Raw genomic sequence first — 22763 nt, 5'->3', positions numbered from 1 at the left:
GGAGATTGATAATGTGGTGAATGGGGCTGCTTATTTCCCATTAGATTCTTGGTTTGATATTAATGAGCCACACCACATGAAAGAAAACAAAACTTGCTAAAATTAAATTTTCATCATTGTGTTAACTTTGAAAAGCTTTCCTAATTTATTTTTCCTAGGACCTCTCCCCTTTTGCAGTTCTGTCGTTATAACAGTTTGAAAGAAACTGGTTATTTAAAAATTTGATACATGGAAATTCTTTGAAAATCTTTTCTGTACTGCTTCATGCTCTAGAATCATTTCACTTCTGCAAAACTAAAAAATAGTTGAACTTAACTAAAGTAACCCCAGCTGGATTAAATCTATTAGTTAAGGCAGAGTGAAGTGGAGCCTTTGACATTGACAGAAGTGATATATTCCTCTGTTCCTGGCCTGTAGGAGTAGAGCAGGAAAGTGCCAGGAAAGTGAATTCTAAGATTTTTTTTAAATACCCAACAGTTTGGGGGCCATTAATAATGTTACCATAGAGTCAGTCATTTAATATTGTCCAAAATAGTCTGGAAATTTATAGTCTTTCAGAGTTCCTATGTTACATCCAGGACTTGATCTAGAGGATCTGTCCTCTTCAAAAAAAATTCTTAACAGATGCTTAATATTCATAGTTCTGGCAGAGAATCATCAATGATAGATGCCTCTAATTTTGTACCCACTCTATCCTGCTAATAAAGTTATGAGCAAACCATATTTAGTTCCATATTCAGTACTATTGCATCAAATTTTTCAGTAGCCACATTGAAAAAAAAAATTATGTTTAATTGTGGTAAAGTGTACCATAAAATTTATCGTTTAAATGACTTTCAAATGTAAAGTTCTTTGTCATTAAGTACACTCACATTGTCATGCAACCATTACCACTGTTTATCTCCAAAACTTTTTTCGTCTTACAGAAACTGAACGCTATACCCATTAAATACCATGTCCCCATTCTCCTCTCCACCCAGCCTTTGGCAGCCACCTTCGGTCTGAATTTCACTTTCAGCATCTCATGATGTAGAAGCACAGTGTTTGCCCTTTCGTGGCCAGCGTATTTCAGTTAGCATATGCCTTCAAGGGTCATCTGTGTTTCCCCTAGCCACATTTTAACATTTAATTTCATTTGATGTTAACATTTAGTTTAAAGATGAAATTTTAATACATTTTTAACCTGGTACATCCAAAGTATTATTTCAACATGTCAGTATTTTTGAAAAAGTATTTATGAGATATTTTGCATTTTTTAATACTAAGCCTTGGAAATCCCAAGTATATTTTACTTGTGAGAGCATATCTCAAATGGGCAAAGGACTTGAATAGAGCTTTCTCTATAGAAGACATATAAGTGGCCAATAAGCAAATGAAAAGATGCTCAGTATCACTAATCATTAGGGAAATGCAAATCACACCTGCAATGAAATACTACCTCATACACATTAAGATGGCTGTTACAAAAAACATTAGCAAGTGTTGGTGAGGATATGGAGAAATAGGAAGCATTGTACGCTGTTGATGGGAATGTAAATGGTAGAATCGCTATGGAAACTTAGAATTACCAAGTGAAGAGATATGTGTACACCCATGTTCACAGCAGTATTCACAATAGCTAAAAGGTGGAAGGAATCCAAGTGTCCCATCACCTGCAAAATGTGTATACATATAGCGTGGAATATTATTCAGCCTTAGAATAATATATATGCAAAATATGGTGCACATATAGTAGAGAATATAATTCAGCCTTTAAAAGAAAGGGAATTCTGACACAGGCTCCAACATGGATAAACCTTGAGGACATGGTGCTAAGTAAAATAAGCCAGTCACAAAAAGACAAGTACTTTGTGATTCCACTTAAATGAAGTACTTAGAGTAGCCAGAATCATGGAGACGGTAGAATTGTGGTTGCCCAGTGCAGGAGGGAAGGGAGTTATTGTTTAATGCACAGAGTTTCAGTTTTGCAACATGAAAAGAGTTCTGGAGATGGGTGGTGGTAGTGGCGATGACAGCATGATATTATGACTACCACTGAACTGTACACTTAGAAATTCTTAAGATGGTAATTTTATGTTATGTGTATTTTACCACAAATAAAAATAATTTAAAAGCATATATCCATTCAGTTCAGACTAGCCACATTTTATGTGATGAATAGCCGTTTGTGGCTAGCATCTACCTGTTGGAAGGAAAGCACAGTTCTTAAAAATTAAAAACTTCTCTGGCAGCATTGGTTTTCTTGCCGCATGACTAAATGCTGAGATATATAAGATTCATTTCCTTTTAAAAGAAAAATTACATGTGCATAAAAATCTGGAAGGATAAAGATACCCAGTGTTAACTCTTTACGTATAATTACTTATGTTCCTTGTCTTATCTATATTTGTTCTATTAGGCCCATTGTCTTTTTCTTTTGTAACAGCTTTACTGAGGTAATTCATACACCATACAGTTCACACCTTTAAAGTGTACAATTTAATGTTTTTTAGTATATTCATAGAGTTGTGCAACAATCACCACAATCAATTTTAGAGTATTTTCATCATCCCATAAAGAACCCGGTTCCCATGAGCAGTTGCCCTCTACTGTCCCCAAACTCCTCTAGCCTTTGGCAGCTTTACTTTTCCTTCCATCCTTCCTTCCTTCCTTATATTTTTTTAGCTTTACTTTTTCTGTCTGTAGATTTGCCTGTAAATGGAATCATACAATAAGTGGCCTTTTGTGACTGACTTCTTTGATGGAGTATAATTTTTCAGGGTTCATCCATGTTGGAGCATATATCAGTACTTGATTTTTTTTTTATAGCTGAATCATATTTCACTCTATGAGTATACATTTTGTCATTTAATAGTTCATGGAGATTTGGGTTGTTTCTCCTTCTTGGGTATTAATGACTACTGTGAGACCATTCGTGTACAGGTTCTTATGGTGTTTTTGTTTTTTTAGAATTTTATTTATTTATTTGAGAGAGAGCGAGCCCAGGGGAAGGGGCAGAGGCAGAGGCAGAGAACCTCAAGCCAACTCCCAAGCTGAGGATGGAGTCCAACGCTGGGTTCGATCTCACCACCCGTGAGATGACAACCCGAGCCAAAATCAAGAGTCAGACGCTTGACTGACTGTGAGCCACCCAGGCACCCCTCATGTACAGGTTTTTGTGTGGATGTATGCTTTTATTTCCCAGTTGCTTTTGTAATAAAAACAAATGGAACTTTATTTGCAAAAAGGAGCCTAAAAGGTAGTAGAAAGCAGACTAGCCTCCTCCCTAACCCTACTCTCCAAAAAAAGAAGGATCATCAAAGCCTCTGCTTTCCCAAGCAATTTTTGGAATAGCATGTTTTGAGTACTGATAATGGGAAGGTGATAAAAAAGGGACATAGGATACATCTGTTTTTGAAAGCAGTTGTTTTATTTAGGGATACCAATGTTGTGGTTTGCATTTTGCAAGGTATTATTACAATTTGGGTATCTTTCCGACCTAACTAGTGACTGTTGGCATCCATGGTGATGGTTAAGAGCACTTTTGGCAAGTGATCTCAGAGCTAGGTTCTTGTTTCAGGTTCAGTTCTTCTCTGGATCTGATGGGACCATCTGACCTGAGATGTGTATGTATTCTTAATCTGTTTCATCACTTGAGCTAGTTTGGTTGAACTTGTTTAAGGTCCTTTCAACCTTGAGCATGAAGTTCTGGCACTTTCAGATGTATGTATTTAACATGCTCTTGTTTACCTTTAATGTCTGAGATCAGAACTTCATCTACAAGGGCAATGGGAGGAACCCTGCATCCTAGATCTGGAGATGACCTTGACACCCAGGTCTGTCATGGACAAGCTGATCACCTTTAGGCCAGTTGCTTCACCTCACTTGCTAATCTGTAAAATGAGAAGAGTTTAGGTGAGGCAACCCTTAGGTTCTTTCAGTGATGCACAGTGCTACATTTTGGAATTAAAATGTTCATGCCCCTTTATTTGAAAAGATACTTAAACACTTGATAGTTAACTTCCCTTTTAACCAGACATGGATTTAGTACAGAAAATTTTTGTTCCCACAAACTGAACCACCTAATACTGAAAAACACAACACATATTTATTTAAAAAAAAAAAAAAAGATCTTGGTTGATTGTTGTCATATGTGTAAAGTGGCTGCCACCAAAACAGTGCACCTTTCAGGAACATTAATTTAAAAATAATATCCAGGGCACACCTGGCTGGCTCAGTAGGTGGAGCATGTGACTCTTGATCTCTGGGCCATGAGTTCAAGCCCCATGTTGGTCATAGAGTTTACTTCTAAAAAAAAAATTAAAAAAATTTAGGGGCATATGGGTGGTTCAGTCATTTAAGCACCCGACTCTTGATTTTGGCTCGGGTCATAATCTCAATGTTGTGGGATCAAGCCCCACCTTAGGCCCTCCACCAGGCGTGGCACTTGCTTGGGATTCTGTCTCTCCCTTTCCCCACTCCCCACGCTCTCTTTCTCTCTAAAAATAATAATAATAAAAATAATTAAAAAATTTTTTAAAATACCTAGAACTAGAGAAGTGTTGTCCCACTTGACCTTCTGATTGTGTCACATCTGGAATAAGTTTATTCAGGGCACTAGAGAGACTGACAGACTGGAGCCCGTCCACTGGAGATTGGCTGCTGTAATAACAGAAGTAATGGTGGGATGAACTGAGCATGGTTATCTTGGAGAAGGGGGAAGACTTGGGAGGGAAGGAGGAAGGGTCTTAAAAACGTGAAAGGCTGTTGTTCTGTAGCTAGGGAGTTCGATTTCTGTAGCTGAACTGAGACCTGTGGGCTTGTGAACAGAGCTGTCCAGTGTAGAACAAGGTGCCTGGTGGGGTTTGTGCTCCGCTCACTTGAGCTGATCAGGCAGAGAGTCTTAGGTTAGAGCAGGGCTCCTTGTGGAAGGAGTTCACACTGTATTTGTAGGCAGTGGTCAAAAGTATTCCTATGACCAAGGATTGCTGTACCAATGCTATATTTAGGTAAACGTATTCATTTTGCCTTTTGTAAATAACAAGTCTACTTATCAAAAAAATAGTATAAAAACTTGCGGAATTTAATCATTGATTTGGTAAAAACTTGAAAATCAGTGTGTTTTTCTGGAGGCAGTTTTGTATTTGACACAACTAACTCCATTGGGGGTTATTATTATTAGAGAACAGTAAAAATAGCGCAGTTAGTAGGTAAGTATAGAAGAAAACAGAAGCTGGTTACATTTTTTGCCGGCTTCTTGCCTTTATTAACAGTGTTCTAATATGATTAACCTAAGCAAAATAATTGGTGTTCATTATTCAGATTTAGCTTTTGGTACAAGTGTGTCTTCATTTGCAAAGTAGTTTTCCTAATCTTCCTGGGCTTTCCAAATAAGCCCCCCTTTTTAACCTCAACACTACTGCTCGTTTTCCGTTAGTTAAGGAGAAAGGAGTCTAAGCTTTCTTACCACTCTCACGCTGCACAGTTTTATCTGCTAATCCAGAAGAGTATTCTGTCCCTGGATTGTCAGTTACTTGTTCTGTGGTACTTGGGATTGAGAAAGAGCGGAGGAGACAATTAGAGCTGCCTTTCTATGAAGAGCCTCTGGCATCTGCAAGGTCTTTTACCCAAGCTTATAGGAAATTGAAAGATTAGCTGCTGCTTTTTAGGACTGTGGTTTTTGTTGTTGTTGTTGTTGTTGTTTTTTAAAGATTGAGTAAGATGGTTGCTTCCAGACCAAATGTAGTCTCTGGGCTCTCAACATGCTCATTCATTGGAGAGTTCTAGAAAGCTTTATGGGGTTTATTTTTTTCCTTTTTTTTTTTTTTTAAGATTTTATTTATTTATTTGACAGAGATAGAGACAGCCAGCGAGAGAGGGAACACAAGCAGGGGGAGTGGGAGAGGAAGAAGCAGGCTCATAGCAGAGGAGCCTGATGTGGGGCTCGATCCCATAACGCCGGGATCACGCCCTGAGCCGAAGGCGGACACTTAACCGCTGTGCCACCCAGGCGCCCCTATGGGGTTTATTTTTCAAAATACAAACATATAAGCCTTTTTACAACTGGTTTAAAATGTAGGACTTAGTGACACCCTTAAAAAACAAATAAGTTACCTCTCTTCACTGCTTCTTATCCCAGAATAGTCAGGAAAGATAAGCACTTACTGATTATAAAAAGAAACAGTGTTTTACAATGACCACAGTTTTACTCAGTGATATTGACAGGTATTAAATATATTGCTGAGGGGGTGGTAGGAGGAAAAGTGAGCACATAAATAAGGAAATGTTTTCTTTCTGCCTAGTTTTTTTATTTTAATGGGTCCTAAATGTTTCCACAGAGACATCACAAAATCTGTTTAAAAAAAAAAAAAAAAAGTACCGTCGTGGGTAGCATGAAGATTTATGAGAATCTTCTTAAAATGTCTTTGCCTCTTAAAAAACAACAGTAGTTTGTAGTTAGTGGTTTAAAGAAACTTCAAATATATCTGACCCTTAAACCCCAGTGCAGGTTTTAAGATCTTTATATAAATACTTGCATCTGCATGACATTAGAATACTTTATTTTTTGATTTAGTATCAAGTATCTGAATTTCTTCTTACTTCTTACTTGTTACTTTGGATTGGTGATGTTACCAAAAATGAAACTGTTTATATTTTAGTAGTTTGAATGTCTTCCTAATTTTTAATAACACAGAAAATACTACTGCTTTTTTCTTCACTAGAAATGGCATTATTTCCAGCCTTCGATCCCACCCCCACACCCCCAGTAAAAGATTTTCTCAGATGTGTGTTTTTCTTTATAGCTTAATGTAGAAATGTTTAAAAGACAAAACCAAAGTATAAACTGTATTCTAATCCTTAGGCTTACTGTGGGCTTCTGACAACCATACTGATCAGACTGTAATTTTACGTAGGGGAGACTTTCAGTAAACTTTTGGAATTCTGCTATAGCCATGAAACTTCCTGCTTTGGTTGATTGTTCACTAGGTCCCGATTCTTTATTTCAGACAACTGTCACCTTGGCATAAATTTGCATTAGAAGCTTAGTTTAGACAAGTAACTATTTCAAGGAGATATTTAGCAACTGAGAACTTTTCCTTCTTCCTCTTTCCATTTCAACCTCTGAGCCCCTCCACTTTCTATCTTCTTTATAATTCAGCTAAGATTTGTTTAGAAACAAGGGTTTCCTCTTTAAAGGGGGGAGGGGGTGGGGAGTGTTGAAAACCACTGGCTTAGACTAAGCAGCTTATGTATAGGTGTTACCAGAAGAAGTAACCATTCCTGTCTAGCTCTCAGTGCAATGTTAGAAACGTTTTCTTACCAAAATTGTGAATTTGTATTCACTGATATAACTGAGGCATTAGTTGTCATTCTGGTATATGTTGATATTTTAGTTCCCAGATATGCAGTTATACTTGCAGGTGATGGAAGTTAGGGCATGCTATCATATTTACTTCTGTATTTTCTGGCATGTTAAAGTAGTACCATATGTTCTTATTAAGAACTCGGGAAACCTAAGAATGCACATAAAAATATGAAGAATTATATCCTGGAAAATGCCATGTTACGTCCACACTTGCAGTAGCTTAAAATATAATCTGGAAAAGTTTGATCTGGAGGCTTTTTTTTCTCCTGGCTTGTTTGATTAACTGTGCCTGGTCAAAGGTTTAAGGTTGGGTTTTATGTTTTTTTGTTGTTGTTGTTTTTTTTATTTAACTGTCTATGGGCACAGTTATAAATGTTGTTTCTTTTTTTTCTACCCCTAAAACAGAGACTAAATGATGTCATCCTTGATCCCTTTGCAAGGGACCTTATCATATACATAGACAAGCCCTGTTGACTCTTGGTACATCAGGTCCTGCAAGCCTTGCCTTGAGCCAGCTAAACTAGAACTGTCTGCTGTCAGGTTCCCCTCTGTCTTCCTAACCCAGAGAAGCCTGAATACAGCACGTGACTTGATCCAAGCCTTTTGGCAGAGCTGTTTCATAAGTGATTATAATTATGTTTCTCAGATAATGACTTCTTTGCTTAAGTGAAGTTCACAGTCATTGAGGTGCTATTATCCTTCACCTGTACAGGTTCAGCCTGTAGATATTTCCTCATGAGACAGGCTCACTCTGCCTCATTTGTCTCTTGGTACGTGGAGTAAAGGAGTATTTTTGGTTCTGGTATTTGGAGGGGAAAGAGAAACCTGTGTTTGATCAGTCGTCTATACATGTTTTCAATTTACCTCTAGCCTAGGGCTACAGATCTCAGATTTTCATTTCTGCCATCTGACTCTTGCTTTCTAAGAAAGCACATGAATAGGAGTTAGGCCAGGATTATTAGTAAAACTTTAATGTTTTGGACCCAGTCAGTAGGTGTGGGTATAATCACAAAGATCAATAGGAAGGAATGTGGCTGAATCATTCAGCAATGAATTTAAATCATTCTCAAAAATTGATATTTTAGGGGCGCCTGGGTGGCGCAGTCATTAAGCACGCCCTCAGGGCGTGATCCCGGCGTTCTGGGATCAAGCCCCACATCAGGCTCCTCCGCTAGGAGCCTGCTTCTTCCTCTCCCACTCCCCCTGCTTGTGTTCCCTCTCTCGCTGGCTGTCTCTGTCAAATAAATAAATAAAATCTTTAAAAAAAATTGATATTTTAAGTCTAGTTTATCATATGGCATATGCTTACCCAAACGCTTTTTTTCAGCTGTTAATAAAATACTTGCAAATGTTAACCCTTATTAATAGGTCATTGAGCTTTCCCCCAAATCTTTTAGTGGTTCTTATTTTTATTTTTGAGAGAGTGGGGAGGGGCAGAGGGCAAGGTTGAGAATCTTGAGCAGTCTCCACAGTTAGTGCAGAGCCCAACTGGGGGCCATTTCATGACCCTGAGATCATGACCCAAGCCAATATCAAGAGCCCGATGCTAAACTAAGCCACCCAGGTGTCCCCTTTCTAGTACTGTATAAGATTTGGGGGAGGGGCATCTGGGTAGTTTAGTCGGTTAAGCATCCAACTCGATTTCGGCTCTGGGTCATGATGTTGGGGTTGTGGGATCAAGCACCATGTCAGGCTCTGCACTATGCATGATGCTGCTTGGGATTCTCTCTATTCCTCTGCCCCTCCAGTCACACCAGTCTCCCTGTCTCCCTCCCTGTCTCTGAAAAAAAGGCGGGGGGTTGTCTCTCTTTTGATTAATGAAATCAGGGGCCAGAGCATCTTGGCATAAAGTTCTCCATCTTTTCTCTCGTTCACTTCCTCTTCTGTGTCCCATTGCCCAGTGGGTCTATTGAGACTTGGTTGCGGGAGGAACATGACCCGAAGCTTAAGCAAAAGTGGTCATATACTTGGCTCTGGTTTAGGAAAAGTCTGTGGAAGGGGCGGTCAGGCACAGCTGGATTGAGGACTTTAAGTGTTACTGAACAGGAGTCTTTCCCTCCCTCTGCTTTCTCCATGTAGTAGCGGGTCCTGAGTCCTTTTCAGCATCAGTATCAGCCTTGTTTGGGGCACACATCCAGCTCTACCAGTCTGTTTCTGTAGAGGTAGAGTACTCTGATTGGTGGACCTGAGTCATATATGCTCTGCTCTAATGGAGGAAGGGACTGCACATCATTTGCACTAGGGGTGGCTCCAAGAGGCAGTTGGGCAGGAAAAACAGCCGTCGTCTTTACTCCAGTGCCCACGTGCTTGCTGTGTGCTCTAGGTCCTGTCCCTTAGACATGGACTGTTGAAGGGAAGAACCGTGTCCTGTTCATCTGTCTATTCCCAGCACATTGACAAAGTATAGGTTCTTCAGAAATGGTAAACAGGTGAACAGTGGTTCCATTCAATCTCCCCCTTTTTTGCCATGAGCTGAAAGGTTTATGGTTTGACTGAAGGAGCTCTCGTTGGTATTGGGGTAATGGTGCTGACCTGGTGGAAATGGCCATTCTGACAGCCAAGGAGGCTCAAGAGAAAGGAGTAGCCACCTGGGGAGAGAAAGTAAGCCCATCTCTAGACACTTTTTGACATTTTTATAAGGCATCTTCCTCCCTAAGAGTAATTATTGTAAATATTTTGTTTCTAGCTCTCTTTCTATTCAAAAGTGAGGAATCAGCCCTTAATCCCAGACAGTTGATTTCCTGTTTACTCTCTTCCTGCTCTCAGTCACTTATGGTATGGGCCCCTTGTCCAGGTTTCTACATCGGAGGGCTTTTGAGGGGTAAAGAGGAGGCCAGGAGTAATTCTTGTATAAGTTTTTAAGTGTGAATCAAACAGTTAACATAGATGAAACCTGAAGCCAGCTTGATTTGAAGTTGTTTCTTTAAAAAAAAAGTAAAGAAAAGCTTTTATTTGATAGAGAAAGAGAGAACACAAGTAGGGGGAACAGGAGAGGGAGAAGGAAGCAGGCCCCCTGCTGAGCAGGGAGCCTGATGCGGGACCTGATCCTAGGACCCTGGGATCCTGAACTGAGCAGAAGGCAGATGCTTAACCAACGGAGCCACCCAGGCACCCCTTAAAGTTCTTTCTTAACAGCAAGCAGCAGGCTGGGGAAAACAACAAACAGTGTAGGATCCTTGCGTTCTTTATCTTGTCATCCATAATAATCCTAACATTCGCAGAGTTTGTTGGAGATGTTCTTTCAAGGAATCTTTGGCTTGTTGCCGAAAAACCTGACATAACAGTGGCCACTTCCAGAAGGGGAGCTCCATGGCTGGGGGATAGGAGTAGGAGGGATCCTTCTTTGCTTATGTTCTTATACTGTGTGCCTGTTTTATAAAGAATGTTTTACTTAAAAACCAAGAGCCTTTGTAAATGTTTTTGATGACGCTAACACATATGAATGAGTATGTTATTCTGGCTCCAGGTGGACAAACTCTTGTTAAGTGGCCTTCATAAGCTCTGGGGAAGAAAGGCAGATAGAATTCCCCAGATCCCTTAACATTGCCAGTAATCTTAACTCAGAGTATTGTACATCTTTCAGTGTAAACTTTAACTTAGGTTCCTCCTAGTTGCTAATCATAAAAAAAAAAAAAAAACCATTTTTGTACATTTTCTGGTAAGCAATGTTCACTATTTACATGCCTGTTTAATTCAGCCTAAGTAAACTTGAGATTTACTCCATGGCTGAAATACCACATTTTATAAATTACAAGTTTCTTGTAACTAAGCTCCTTTATGAGCATACTCACATTTTCAGAACTGTAGATGTATAAATTGGATACCCACCATGCAGTGAGGTGCTTCAGTTGGAGGTCTTAGAACAACTTGGTTAGCTGTGGGTGGTGGGCACTTAGAATGCCTGATGTGTTGTCCGTAGGAGAATGAGTTTTCCTTTATCCTCAGCTGCAGTTTACCTCCCAGGGTGTTTTCTGTATAGACTGGTGGCTTCAGTGGTGGCGACATTTCCAAATCATTGTGTATTTGTTTTTGCTGAGATGTTGAGCTGTGTATAACCAGGAGGTGGAGAAAACCAGTAATGGCTGCCTTTTGGGCTCATCTCTCCTCTGAAGTGAGGCAGGACTGACTTGGGAAGTTCCGAAAGAACTGCTGGATTTGGGCCCACAGAGAGTTTATGAAATGAGTAGAGAAACGAGATGTCTCTTCTCAGACTTGGCCGTTGGTGGGCATCTGTTTTGATGCCTGGACTCTTCAGAATTAGCCTGTACCCTTTTCTGTATTTCTGAAACATTGCTGTCAGGTGGCCCTCTCTGAATGACCTGGTTGTGGGAATAGTTTTATTAAGCAACTAATGTAAAACTTTCAAAAAGATGGTTTAAAACAATTCAGCAATAAAATTTCCACAAGGAATAATGGATTTGGCTTTGAATGCACATGAATTTGTAACCAGAGTGACTTCTGAGTCCCCTGTGAAGTCATATGCAGATTGTTGGATGCAGGGAGTGTGGAGGACACATAGTCGTGCTTCTTAGCTGCTGAGGATGGGAAGGCTGGTCAGTGTTTTTTAGTGAAATGCATTTCTTTTTTGGCCTCAGTTATACTTTGTACTTCATGTAGAATATTTTGAAACTTCTAAGTTCTGATGACCTATCCAAATTCAGAATTTGTAGGAGTTGTTTTGGTAGGCTTCACCTTTTCCATTATTCATAGTTAATATTGATTTTTGGATCAGAATAATAAATGAGGTAACATACTGTATTACATTTGGATTGGTTGATTATGGCTGTACTTACAAATGGTAGTAGTATTATAGAGTAACAGCCTTTATTAATTAGAACACCAGATTTGTGTGTATTAAACTTTAATTCCTGTTCCTTTGGTTTTTGGGTTTGCCTCTGGTTTTGGTTTTTGGAACTATTTTATATTCTACAAGATTTATTTGGATTACTACATTGATGATAAATTTTTACCGTATTTTATAGGAAACATTTATGGTCACTTGGAAGCCATACAAATACTAATTTTATTTTAACTTTTGTTTTTTAAGGAACTTGGGGAAGTGGATCTAAATTTGTGCTTTAATGTATTAGGTCATTTAAATAATTTTTCAGTTCCTTCACACTTACATATAAGCTTTTCATTTTTCAAGAGGATCCCCTAAAGTCTGTAACACAGTTATCATCTGCCCTGATGCTGAGTGCCTTTGTCCAGGTGTGGTGCTGGCTGGGGGACGAGGTACACAACCAGTAGTGTCTCTAGTTTGGATAGTATTTGGAAACACCGAAGGATATTTCTTTAAGATTATCATAGCAATGTGCAGGACAGTTCCCAGAAAACAAAAACTTCTTTTCCCTGGCACTCGAAATTATGTGATAATGATGCTGAAATGGTGAACATTTTTCTATTTTCAGAGGCTCAACATCACAAGGAGAAAAGCACTCACACTCGATTTTAAGATAATCGGTTGGTATTATTAACCTAATTCTCAACTGTAAAAAAACCAGTTTGGTGATGCACTTAAACTCTAATAAGCATTGTGCCAGATTAGACTCATAGTGGATCTATAACATAAAACGTCCTGTTAAAAATAGAAAAGGTCAGAGAGCACTTACTTTTGCCTGCCTGAAGTAATCGAAACATACTAGATAAAGGGTATCTACTCACCTTCTTTGTCAGTGGGCCAGGGTTTGTGGTCCTACCATCAGTGGAACTAGGAAATATTACAAGTTGTACGTGTTTTGACTTGACTTAAATTTTTTTTTCCAATAGAAACTATGTTCCAACTTCCTGTCAACAATCTTGGCAGTTTAAGAAAAGCCCGGAAAACTGTGAAAAAAATACTTAGTGACATTGGGTTGGAATACTGTAAAGAACACATAGAAGTAAGTAGCATGCCATTTTTTAATTTTAACATGACTCAGCTTCTGGTCCATTACTTTGTGTCAGCAGCCGGGATTGGTTAATTCTTAGTTGTGATTCTGAATTGTAACTGCAGCATTAGCTTCACCAGAGCTTTCTCAGTTGACTTAACTTGTTCCCTTCTCCCTAAAATGGGCTTTTTCATCTTTGCATCATGAAGCAAAAGCCGTTCTACTGGTGAGGATGTAACATGTCAGACACTTCAGGTGCTTTAAAATTGTCTCTAAATTCAGATTCTTAGAACAACCCCTGGGGGGGGGGGGATGTAGGAATTCTTATCTCCAGTTTACAATGAAGAACCAGTAAAGATACAGGTCCACCTCATAGCTAAGCATATGGCAGGGTCTGTCTGCAGGACTCCAGAGCCTGTTCTCATTCTGATATGCCTGAGTGTTCTGGTTGACCTTCTGATTGTTGAGGCATGGTGATTTGGGTGCTTGTTGTCTCTTTTCTTAGGATTTGAGCATTTGTTGGCCCTTCTGACCCATCATACACTATTATCTTCCCCTTGTATAACAGTTTGGACTTTGCAAACTGTTTTTCTAACCTTTTTTTCTGTGAGCTTTATAACAGCCCTGTGGGATAGCCAATGTACTGGTCTCCTTTTCCAGATCTCGTTGCTCCAGGTCTTGCGGTTTAGTTGGTCAGAGCCTCTGATTGAAATATTTAAAGCTGTTTTCCCCACTAGCCTTTAAGTTCCAGCTGGCCAGGGACCATAACCACCTTGTCCATCCATGTATAGCCAGCACCTAGCACAGTGCTGGATACATAATAGGCATTCAGTAAATGTTTGGATGGAATTGAAAGTTAAAAAGCAATTTCCTTCATGCAAACGGTTTTCTTTTCCTGATTCCCATGAATAATACTTGGGGGGTATATCATGAAGACTGAAGCTTCTCAAAAGTGGGCTTCTCTAGTTATGTTATCCCCAGTGTGGAAGTTCACTGCCTCTCCAGCCCCTCAAATTCAGGTAGATCTGCCCAATGAAACAGTCCATCTACTTCCACTTTGCACTCAGTGGAGTAATCTGCGCAAGAATAAATAATGCACATGTTAAGGTACCTTTTCTACCCTGCATTTGATGTGTTCCTCCCGTTATTACACCTATTACATACTCTGGAATTTATATGTACTTGATTTTCCCACACTGAACTGTGAACCTTTTAGGAACCAAGGGGAATTTTCTCCTAAGACTTTGTATCTTCCTGGCCTGGGGGGAAAACGGGCCATTAAATTTTTACATAAGAGTATAAATTTAACATAATACTGCTTACTTTTCTTCAAGTAGCTTGCTTTCTTCCTTTCGTGGGTTCAGAAATCCTGAGTGTTCTTCCCAGTCCATTTCCACCCCCCTTTTTCCCTCAGAAACAGAATATCACATCCATGGTTCTGTAAGCAAACATTGCTAGCTTATATTCATTCTGTTCTGGTACTACAACTGATGAGTTACAATACTCTGATGAAAGGGGCTTTGGTATTAATATGTGGCTGAATTTTTTACTTAATTAGAACTTCCAGTGGTTTCCTTGGAAACCTGGCTTGACCATTAGGGGGATGTTCGATGGTTAGAAAATGTTGAATGCAACTTCCATATGCCTTTTTATATTTCCTAAGAGCCTTATCGTTCCTAGTTTAGTTCTTGGTGGGTTTGGTTTTTCTGTGTGTCTCCCCAGCTCTAGCTAAGAGATGGGATTTATAAGTAAGGTTGGGCTAGAGTTGATATCACTGTGTTTTTGTAAACTTCTTTCACTGTTTTCTAGGATTTTAAACAGTTTGAACCTAATGACTTTTATTTGAAAAACACTACATGGGAAGATGTAGGACTATGGGACCCTTCGCTTACAAAAAATCAGGTAAGTAGATAGCACAGGGGACTTCCCCAAATGGCAACATTTCTTGGTATACTCCCTTTTCAGCTCTAGGCCTTTCATAGTGATACATTGTTTTGTGGGCTGCAACCTTGTATGGAAAATGTCAAAATTGATTATTTCAGTTTTCGTAAGTGGCAGGAAAAACTAGGAAGAATTTGTCTTTTTTGTTGTTGGACTGAAACTTCAAGTGTAAGAATAGGAAATTTTGTTACTTAAATGTTCTGAGGTCTACTGTATATCAATAGTATGGCAGCAGTACTTTGGCTCTTCTGTTTCTGAAATGTACCCTCCAACATTCTGTTCATCTAGGCCATCCATCATTTTTTTGTGTCTTTCACAGTTCGTGTTATTTCTGGAGAGGGTGGGTTTTTTTCTGTGTTGGTATCATCTAACCTCTGTGGGGTAGGGGCTCTGGGATTACTAAGCCAGTACATGGGGAAGGGGATGGGTGGCTTTGTAGGACGGTAGTGACAGAAAAGTGTAACTTAAATTTTTACAAATTGGAATTAAGAACACCATTAGGTGGTCCAAGGCACCAGTGATGCCCGCAAGTGTCAACAGGTGACGATGTGACAGAGAAGGTGGTATAGGTGGTGCTTCTTGCCCCACAGGGAGAAGTGACTGTCACTGCAGACCTTACCATTACAACTGTTTCAGTAGTGAGTGTAGTTCTGTAATTATTGATCTGTTTATCGGAATGTATTGGGCAGGGATTTTAAACTCTGCCTCAGAAATTGGAGAGTATAGTTACCTGGTTTTTTCTTCTCCATACCCCAGGAAAAAAGGTATGCATCATAAGTCTTTGAATGTAATATCACTTAATTCGGTTTTACGAATCCCAAAGCTTCACATTCTAACACTAAATAGGGGGTTGAACTTTAAGGAGAAGCAGTGTATTTTTATTTTGTGTCAAACCAGTATCTGAAACATAATCTCTTGCCCAGCTTGTGTTTCACCTGTCTTCAAAGGACAAACTGCACAAGTGCTAATGAGCATAATTCTGGAAGTTGCTCTTTGATATCAGTATATTCTGCAATACTTTATTGAATTTTTAATATGCACGCGTAGTCTATAGGAAATTTTTGTTTAACTTCTTAATTTGAATCAAAGCAGCTATCACTTCATTAGTTCTTTTGAAGCTGCTCTTGGTTGAAAAGAGAGACCATGGCTTACAGAAGAAAGCCAGCTCTTGAAATCAGTACCTTTTTGATCAGTAATGAAATCCAAATACTACACTGTACTTCGATCAGATGGAAAAAAATGTTTTGAGATTTTTGAAGATTTTCCATGATGGGAGGAATAAAAGGTGTATCTTTGTATCTTACTGCCTAATTGCACTACAGCAGTCTGGGCCCTGAGTTTTACTGAATGGTAAACCTAAAACCTTTTGCAACTTACTGATTCATGGAGTGAGAGTGATTTCACAGTGTTTATTCTTATCGTTTCTAACTGTAAAATGTTTATCTTTGAAGGCATTTGTCTTTGGCTTCTCTAAAACCAATCAGCAAATCTGACTTTGATCTTTTCTAAACATTGAGGGGAAACTTAGACTTGGGTTTTTTTTTAATACTCTGGGACCCAAATGAAATTATTTGGTTTAAAACAGCTTTCTCATTTGGGTTTATATTTTACAAGTTAATTTTGCAAAAGGGAAAAAAATAATATCAATGCATTACAGAGTTCCAGTTCTAAAAATAGCATTACATCTCTGTTAAAAATAAGAGAACATCTGGGGGGAAAAAATCTAGAACCTGTTACTACCGTTCTGAAGTGGCATTCTGATTCCAGTTTTTGTCTTTTCTTTAGGACTACCGGACGAAACCTTTTTGCTGCAGTGCTTGTCCATTTTCGTCAAAATTCTTCTCTGCCTACAAAAGTCATTTCCGGAATGTCCATAGTGAAGACTTTGAAAATAGGATTCTCCTTAATTGCCCCTACTGTACCTTCAATGCAGACAAAAAGACTTTGGAAACACACATTAAAATATTTCATGCTCCAAACGCCAGCGCACCAAGTAGCAGCCTCAGCACTTTCAAAGATAAAAGCAAAAATGATGGCCTTAAACCTAAGCAGGCTGACAGTGTAGAACAAGCTGTTTATTACTGTAAGAAGTGCACTTACCGAGATCCTCTTTATGAAATCGTTAGGAAGCACATTTACAGGGAACATTTTCAGCACGTGGCAGCGCCTTACATAGCAAAGGCAGGTGAGAAGTCACTCAACGGTGCAGTCCCTTTAGGTTCAAATGCCCGGGAAGAAAGTAGTATTCACTGCAAGAGATGCCTTTTCATGCCAAAGTCCTATGAAGCTTTGGTACAACACGTCATCGAAGACCATGAACGCATAGGCTATCAGGTCACTGCCATGATTGGGCACACAAACGTGGTGGTTCCCCGATCCAAACCCTTGATGCTTATTGCTCCCAAACCTCAAGAGAAGAAGGGCATGGGACTCCAATCAAGAATTGGTTCCCTTGCTTCTGGAAATGTCCGGTCTTTGCCATCACAGCAGATGGTAAATCGACTCTCAATACCAAAGCCTAACTTAAACTCTACAGGCGTCAACATGATGTCCAATGTTCACCTACAGCAGAATAACTATGGAGTCAAATCTGTAGGCCAGGGCTATGGCGTTGGTCAGTCAATGAGACTGGGTCTAGGTGGCAATGCACCAGTTTCCATCCCTCAGCAGTCTCAGTCTGTGAAGCAGTTACTTCCAAGTGGAAATGGAAGATCTTACGGGCTTGGGTCAGAGCAGAGGTCCCAGGCACCAGCAAGATACTCCCTGCAGCCTGCTAATGCCTCTTCTCTCTCATCAGGCCAGTTAAAGTCTCCCTCCCTCTCCCAGTCACAGGCATCCAGAGTATTAGGTCAGTCCAGTTCCAAACCTACTGCAGCTGCCACGGGCCCTCCCCCAGCCAATACTTCCTCAACTCAAAAGTGGAAAATATGTACAATCTGTAATGAGCTTTTTCCTGAAAATGTGTATAGTGTGCACTTCGAAAAAGAACATAAAGCTGAGAAAGTCCCAGCAGTAGCCAACTACATTATGAAAATACACAATTTTACTAGCAAATGCCTGTACTGTAATCGCTATTTGCCCACAGATACCCTGCTCAACCATATGTTAATTCATGGTCTGTCTTGTCCATATTGCCGTTCAACTTTCAATGATGTGGAAAAGATGGCGGCACACATGCGGATGGTTCACATTGATGAAGAGATGGGACCTAAAACAGATTCTACTTTGAGTTTTGATTTGACATTGCAGCAGGGTAGTCACACTAATATCCATCTCCTCGTAACCACATACAACCTGAGGGATGCCCCAGCTGAATCTGTTGCTTACCATGCCCAAAATAACCCTCCGGTCCCTCCAAAGCCACAGCCAAAAGTTCAGGAAAAGGCAGATATCCCTGTTAAAAGTTCACCTCAAGCTGCGGTGCCCTATAAAAAAGATGTTGGGAAAACCCTATGCCCTCTTTGCTTTTCAATCCTGAAAGGACCCATATCTGATGCACTTGCACATCACCTACGAGAGAGGCACCAAGTTATTCAGACGGTTCATCCCGTGGAAAAAAAGCTCACCTACAAATGCATCCATTGCCTTGGTGTGTACACCAGCAACATGACCGCCTCGACTATCACTCTGCATCTAGTTCATTGCAGGGGTGTTGGAAAGACCCAGAATGGCCAAGATAAGACAAATGCACCCTCTCGGCTTAATCAGTCACCGGGCCTGGCACCTGTCAAGCGCACTTATGAGCAAGTGGAATTTCCCTTGCTGAAAAAGCGAAAGTTAGACGATGATAGTGATTCACCCAGCTTCTTTGAAGAGAAGCCTGAGGAGCCTGTTGTTTTAGCTTTAGACCCCAAGGGTCATGAAGATGATTCCTATGAAGCCAGGAAAAGCTTCCTAACGAAGTATTTCAACAAACAGCCCTATCCCACCAGGAGAGAAATTGAGAAGCTGGCCGCCAGTTTGTGGTTGTGGAAGAGTGACATTGCTTCCCATTTTAGTAACAAGAGGAAGAAGTGTGTCCGAGACTGTGAAAAGTACAAGCCTGGTGTGTTACTGGGCTTCAACATGAAAGAACTAAACAAAGTGAAGCACGAGATGGATTTTGATGCTGAGTGGCTGTTTGAGAATCATGACGAGAAGGATTCCAGAGTCAATGCTAGTAAAACTGCTGACAAAAAGCTCAGCCTTGGGAAGGAAGAGGACAGCTCCTCAGACAGTTTTGAAAATTTGGAGGAAGAATCCAATGGAAGTGGTAGCCCTTTTGACCCTGTGTTTGAAGTTGAGCCTAAAATCCCTAACGATAACCCAGAGGAACACATACCGAAGGTCATTTCTGAGGAGGCTTTAGAATCTGAGGAGAAGCTAGACCAAAAAGAGGAGGATGGTTCAAAATATGAAACTATTCATTTGACTGAGGAACCAACCAAACTAATGCATGATGCTTCTGACAGTGAGGTTGACCAAGATGATGTTGTTGAGTGGAAAGATGGTGCTTCTCCATCTGAGAGTGGCCCTGGTTCCCAGCAAGTGTCAGACTTTGAGGACAACACATGTGAAATGAAAGCAGGAACCTGGTCCGATGAGTCTTCCCAGAGTGAAGATGCAAGAAGCAGTAAGCCAGCTGCCAAAAAAAAGGCTCCCACGCAAGGTGACAGAGAGCAGTTGAAATGGAAGAATAGTTCCTATGGAAAAGTTGAAGGGTTTTGGTCCAAGGACCAGTCACAGTGGAAGAACGCATCTGAAAATGATGAGCGCTTATCTAACCCACAGATTGAGTGGCAGAATAGCACAATTGACAGTGAGGACGGGGAGCAGTTTGACAACATGACCGATGGGGTCGCCGAGCCGATGCATGGCAGCCTAACCGGAGTGAAGCTGAGCAGCCAGCAGGCTTAAGTGCCAGGTTCTCTGGCATCGGGGACGTGCTGCAGCCTGGAACTCTGCTCTCCTTTCGGTAGGACTGCAGAGCTGTATTCTAACTGGTACTGCCTTTTGAGTGCTGGGTCATCGGGCTGTGGGGATACGCCGCCACTGCTAATCCCGGTGGTTATTTCTAAGTCTATGACACACGATTGGCTGATCTTGCTTCAGAACTTGCTGTGACAGACACAGTAAATAAATGTGAAAAACCAATAAGCTGGTGGCTCACGAACGCACGTGCGGAAAAGCAGAGGTTTATTTTATCTGCCTTCTCAACAGTTCTTTCCCTCTGTAAAATGTTTGGATGTTCTTGGGAAGCATCACCCTGATCCACACGGTAGTGTAGGGCCAACATACAAGCTACCAGTCCAATGTGTATAGTAGACTTTGGGGAAAATCAATTTTTTTTCATGTATTCATTCTGAATAGTTGAAATGTATATTTGTACAGTCTTTTAGACCTATTCAAGTGATGCCTATGATATTGTTATTGTGTACCCATCCTAGATTTGTTTCTTTTTTAGTGTTGCCCTTGCTGTGTAATAAACGCTCTATCTAGTTTACCTAGCAGAAGCTTGAAACCGCGCTAGTATGGACTTTTGGACAGACTTAGTTTTTGCACATAACCTTGTACAATCTTGCAACAGAGGCCAGCCACATAAGATATATATCTGGACTCTCTTGTATTATAGAATTTTTCTTGTTCTGAATATCCTTGACATTACAGCTGACAGAAACAAAAACTGGTATTTCAGATCTGTTTTCTGAAATCTTTTAAGCTAAAAATCACATGCAAGAATTGACTTTGCAGCTACTAATTTTGACCCCTTTTAGGTCTGGATGAAAGTGTGTTGTGTTGACGCAGCAAGCCAAGGAGTGCTGCCTTTGGGTATTTAGTTTTATCTTTAGTTAAGCACCACCCGGTGTATTCATTTATACCATCCAATATATGACACACTGTTGTAGTATGTATAATTTTGTGATCTTTATTTCCCTTTGTATTCATTTTAAGCATCTAAATAAATTGCTGTATTGTGCTTAATGTAAATATTTGCTTTATTACACATTATAGTCCTGTGTGTCCATTAGGTTTTGTGCCAGCTGATGTCATGGCTCACTTCCATCAGAGGCGGGAGCCACGGCCACCGAGGAAACTTACAGAAGACCAAGATGTGCCGCTGGCATTAAGAATGCTTTCTCTCAAGGCACCTGTTACAGATTCTTTTGGTTTTGTTTTGTCTTTTTCCTTTTTAACTGCAAAAATAAACAGCCTTGAGTTCTTCAGTTCCCCTTTTGTTAAGGAGCAGAGCCTGCTTATATATGTCAATGTCTCACTGATGAAAGGATGTCAACAAATTGGCATTAATTTGCAAGCAGAACATCAATGCCCTGGCGTTCTTTCTTCTAAAAGGAAGTGAATGTTAGTTTTCACCTTATAATGGGAACAATTGTACTAAACAGGCAACTACTCTCTGCTTTTGTTGTAATTCTCTTGACCATCTTGCTATTAAAAAGGCTTTGGAGATCACACACTTGAAGGGCTGTTTAAGATGGAAGGAGCTAGTATATTTACTACACAGATTCCCAAGAGCAGCTTGGACTAAAGAATGGAAGAGTACAAGGAGGCAGTATTAGGCCACCGTTTTTAGTAATTACAACAATGATGGAAAGCTCTAATCCATGCAGAGGGCAGAAGCTCAGCAAGCACCTCTCGGGGACATTGGTCTAAAGAGGTCTTAAGTGGCTGGCTTCCATAATTTCTAAGACTCCTTCCAAAAGACAGCTGTAACAAAAGCATTAACAAGACCAAAGAAAATTGACCAACCTCCTTCTAAAATGTTAACGTCCTGCTTCTCAAAAACTACAGGAGAGAGTGCAAGAATAGACCAGGACCTTTAGGGCATTTGGGGCTGGCATGGAGTCATTTTAAGTCTGTTCTACAAGGAGATTATAAATTCTGTAGACACCAGCTAATAATATTTGGGACAGGATGTCCCCAAATTAACATGCCACGGATTATCAAATCAGAAGAACTGGCATTGAGAAAGCTTTTCTCTTACTTAAGGATAGTAATAGCAGCTGAATTGAAGCCCTCTCGCCCTTGGTTTGAAATTAGTCTGCCTAATAAATTACTAGGTGGGAAGGACGGAGCCTGGGCTTATGAGGCCTACGTGGAGTTCTAAGGAGACTTGACTAGTGGAGGGGGACGTACGTTCCTGGTTGAACATTTGAGCAGAGACAGACGAGCGTGCTTCCTCACTAAGGTGGTGGGAATGGGCACTGTTGGCATTCGGAAAAGAATTTAGCCACCTAAGAATTGGAAATGAAGAACCCCAACTAGTGATGTTGCAGAAGCCCTAAAAGTGTCTCAATAAAAGCCATTTTAAAAGAATGTCGTTGCTACTGTTTGCTTTTGGAATAATCTGGAAATAAAAGCTGTGGCAACCTGCCACCTTCTAATTAGAGAATGTCTATAACTGTAGACTGAACAATTCTGTAAATTTTCTTCCCAGGAGAGTTTTACGTCCTTCCAATTTTCTTAACGGCCCTGACTTCCCAGAGTCAGACTGACAAGCAGCGTGATTTCTCTCCCTTTTCAGCACATCGAGGCACTTTCTTCTCCCATCTTTGGTCTCCATCAAACAGCACTTTGTCCCTCTCTTAAGATCTAAGCAGAAAAGGATTTAC

At 40.2% G+C, this 22763-nt stretch overlaps 1 protein-coding gene and 1 long non-coding RNA gene across 2 annotated transcripts in view; one reads left to right on the top strand and one right to left on the bottom strand.

The window, feature by feature from the left end:
* The window catches only part of LOC103669664 (activity dependent neuroprotector homeobox), a 29940-nt gene extending 8823 nt beyond the window's left edge, over positions 1-21117 (top strand). Inside the window, exons 2-4 of the mRNA XM_008698005.2 lie at positions 13115-13227; positions 15025-15117; positions 16942-21117. Coding sequence (XP_008696227.1) covers positions 13120-13227; positions 15025-15117; positions 16942-20052 — 3312 coding nt within the window. The 5' untranslated portion in view covers positions 13115-13119 and the 3' untranslated portion in view covers positions 20053-21117. The remainder of the gene's footprint in view (positions 1-13114; positions 13228-15024; positions 15118-16941) is intronic.
* On the bottom strand, positions 2941-13124 carry LOC121104622. The gene is made up of 3 exons (XR_005836979.1): positions 11174-13124; positions 4525-4641; positions 2941-3872 (listed from the first exon to the last, which is right to left on the bottom strand). It is a non-coding gene; the product is annotated as an uncharacterized LOC121104622 (long non-coding RNA).
* Positions 21118-22763: the final 1646 nt, after the last annotated feature.

The sequence above is a fragment of the Ursus maritimus genome, unplaced genomic scaffold, assembly GCF_017311325.1.
Source record: "Ursus maritimus isolate PB19 unplaced genomic scaffold, ASM1731132v1 scaffold_22, whole genome shotgun sequence".
NCBI classification, from domain to species: Eukaryota; Metazoa; Chordata; class Mammalia; order Carnivora; family Ursidae; genus Ursus; species Ursus maritimus.
This window is presented reverse-complemented; position numbering and strand designations above follow the sequence as displayed.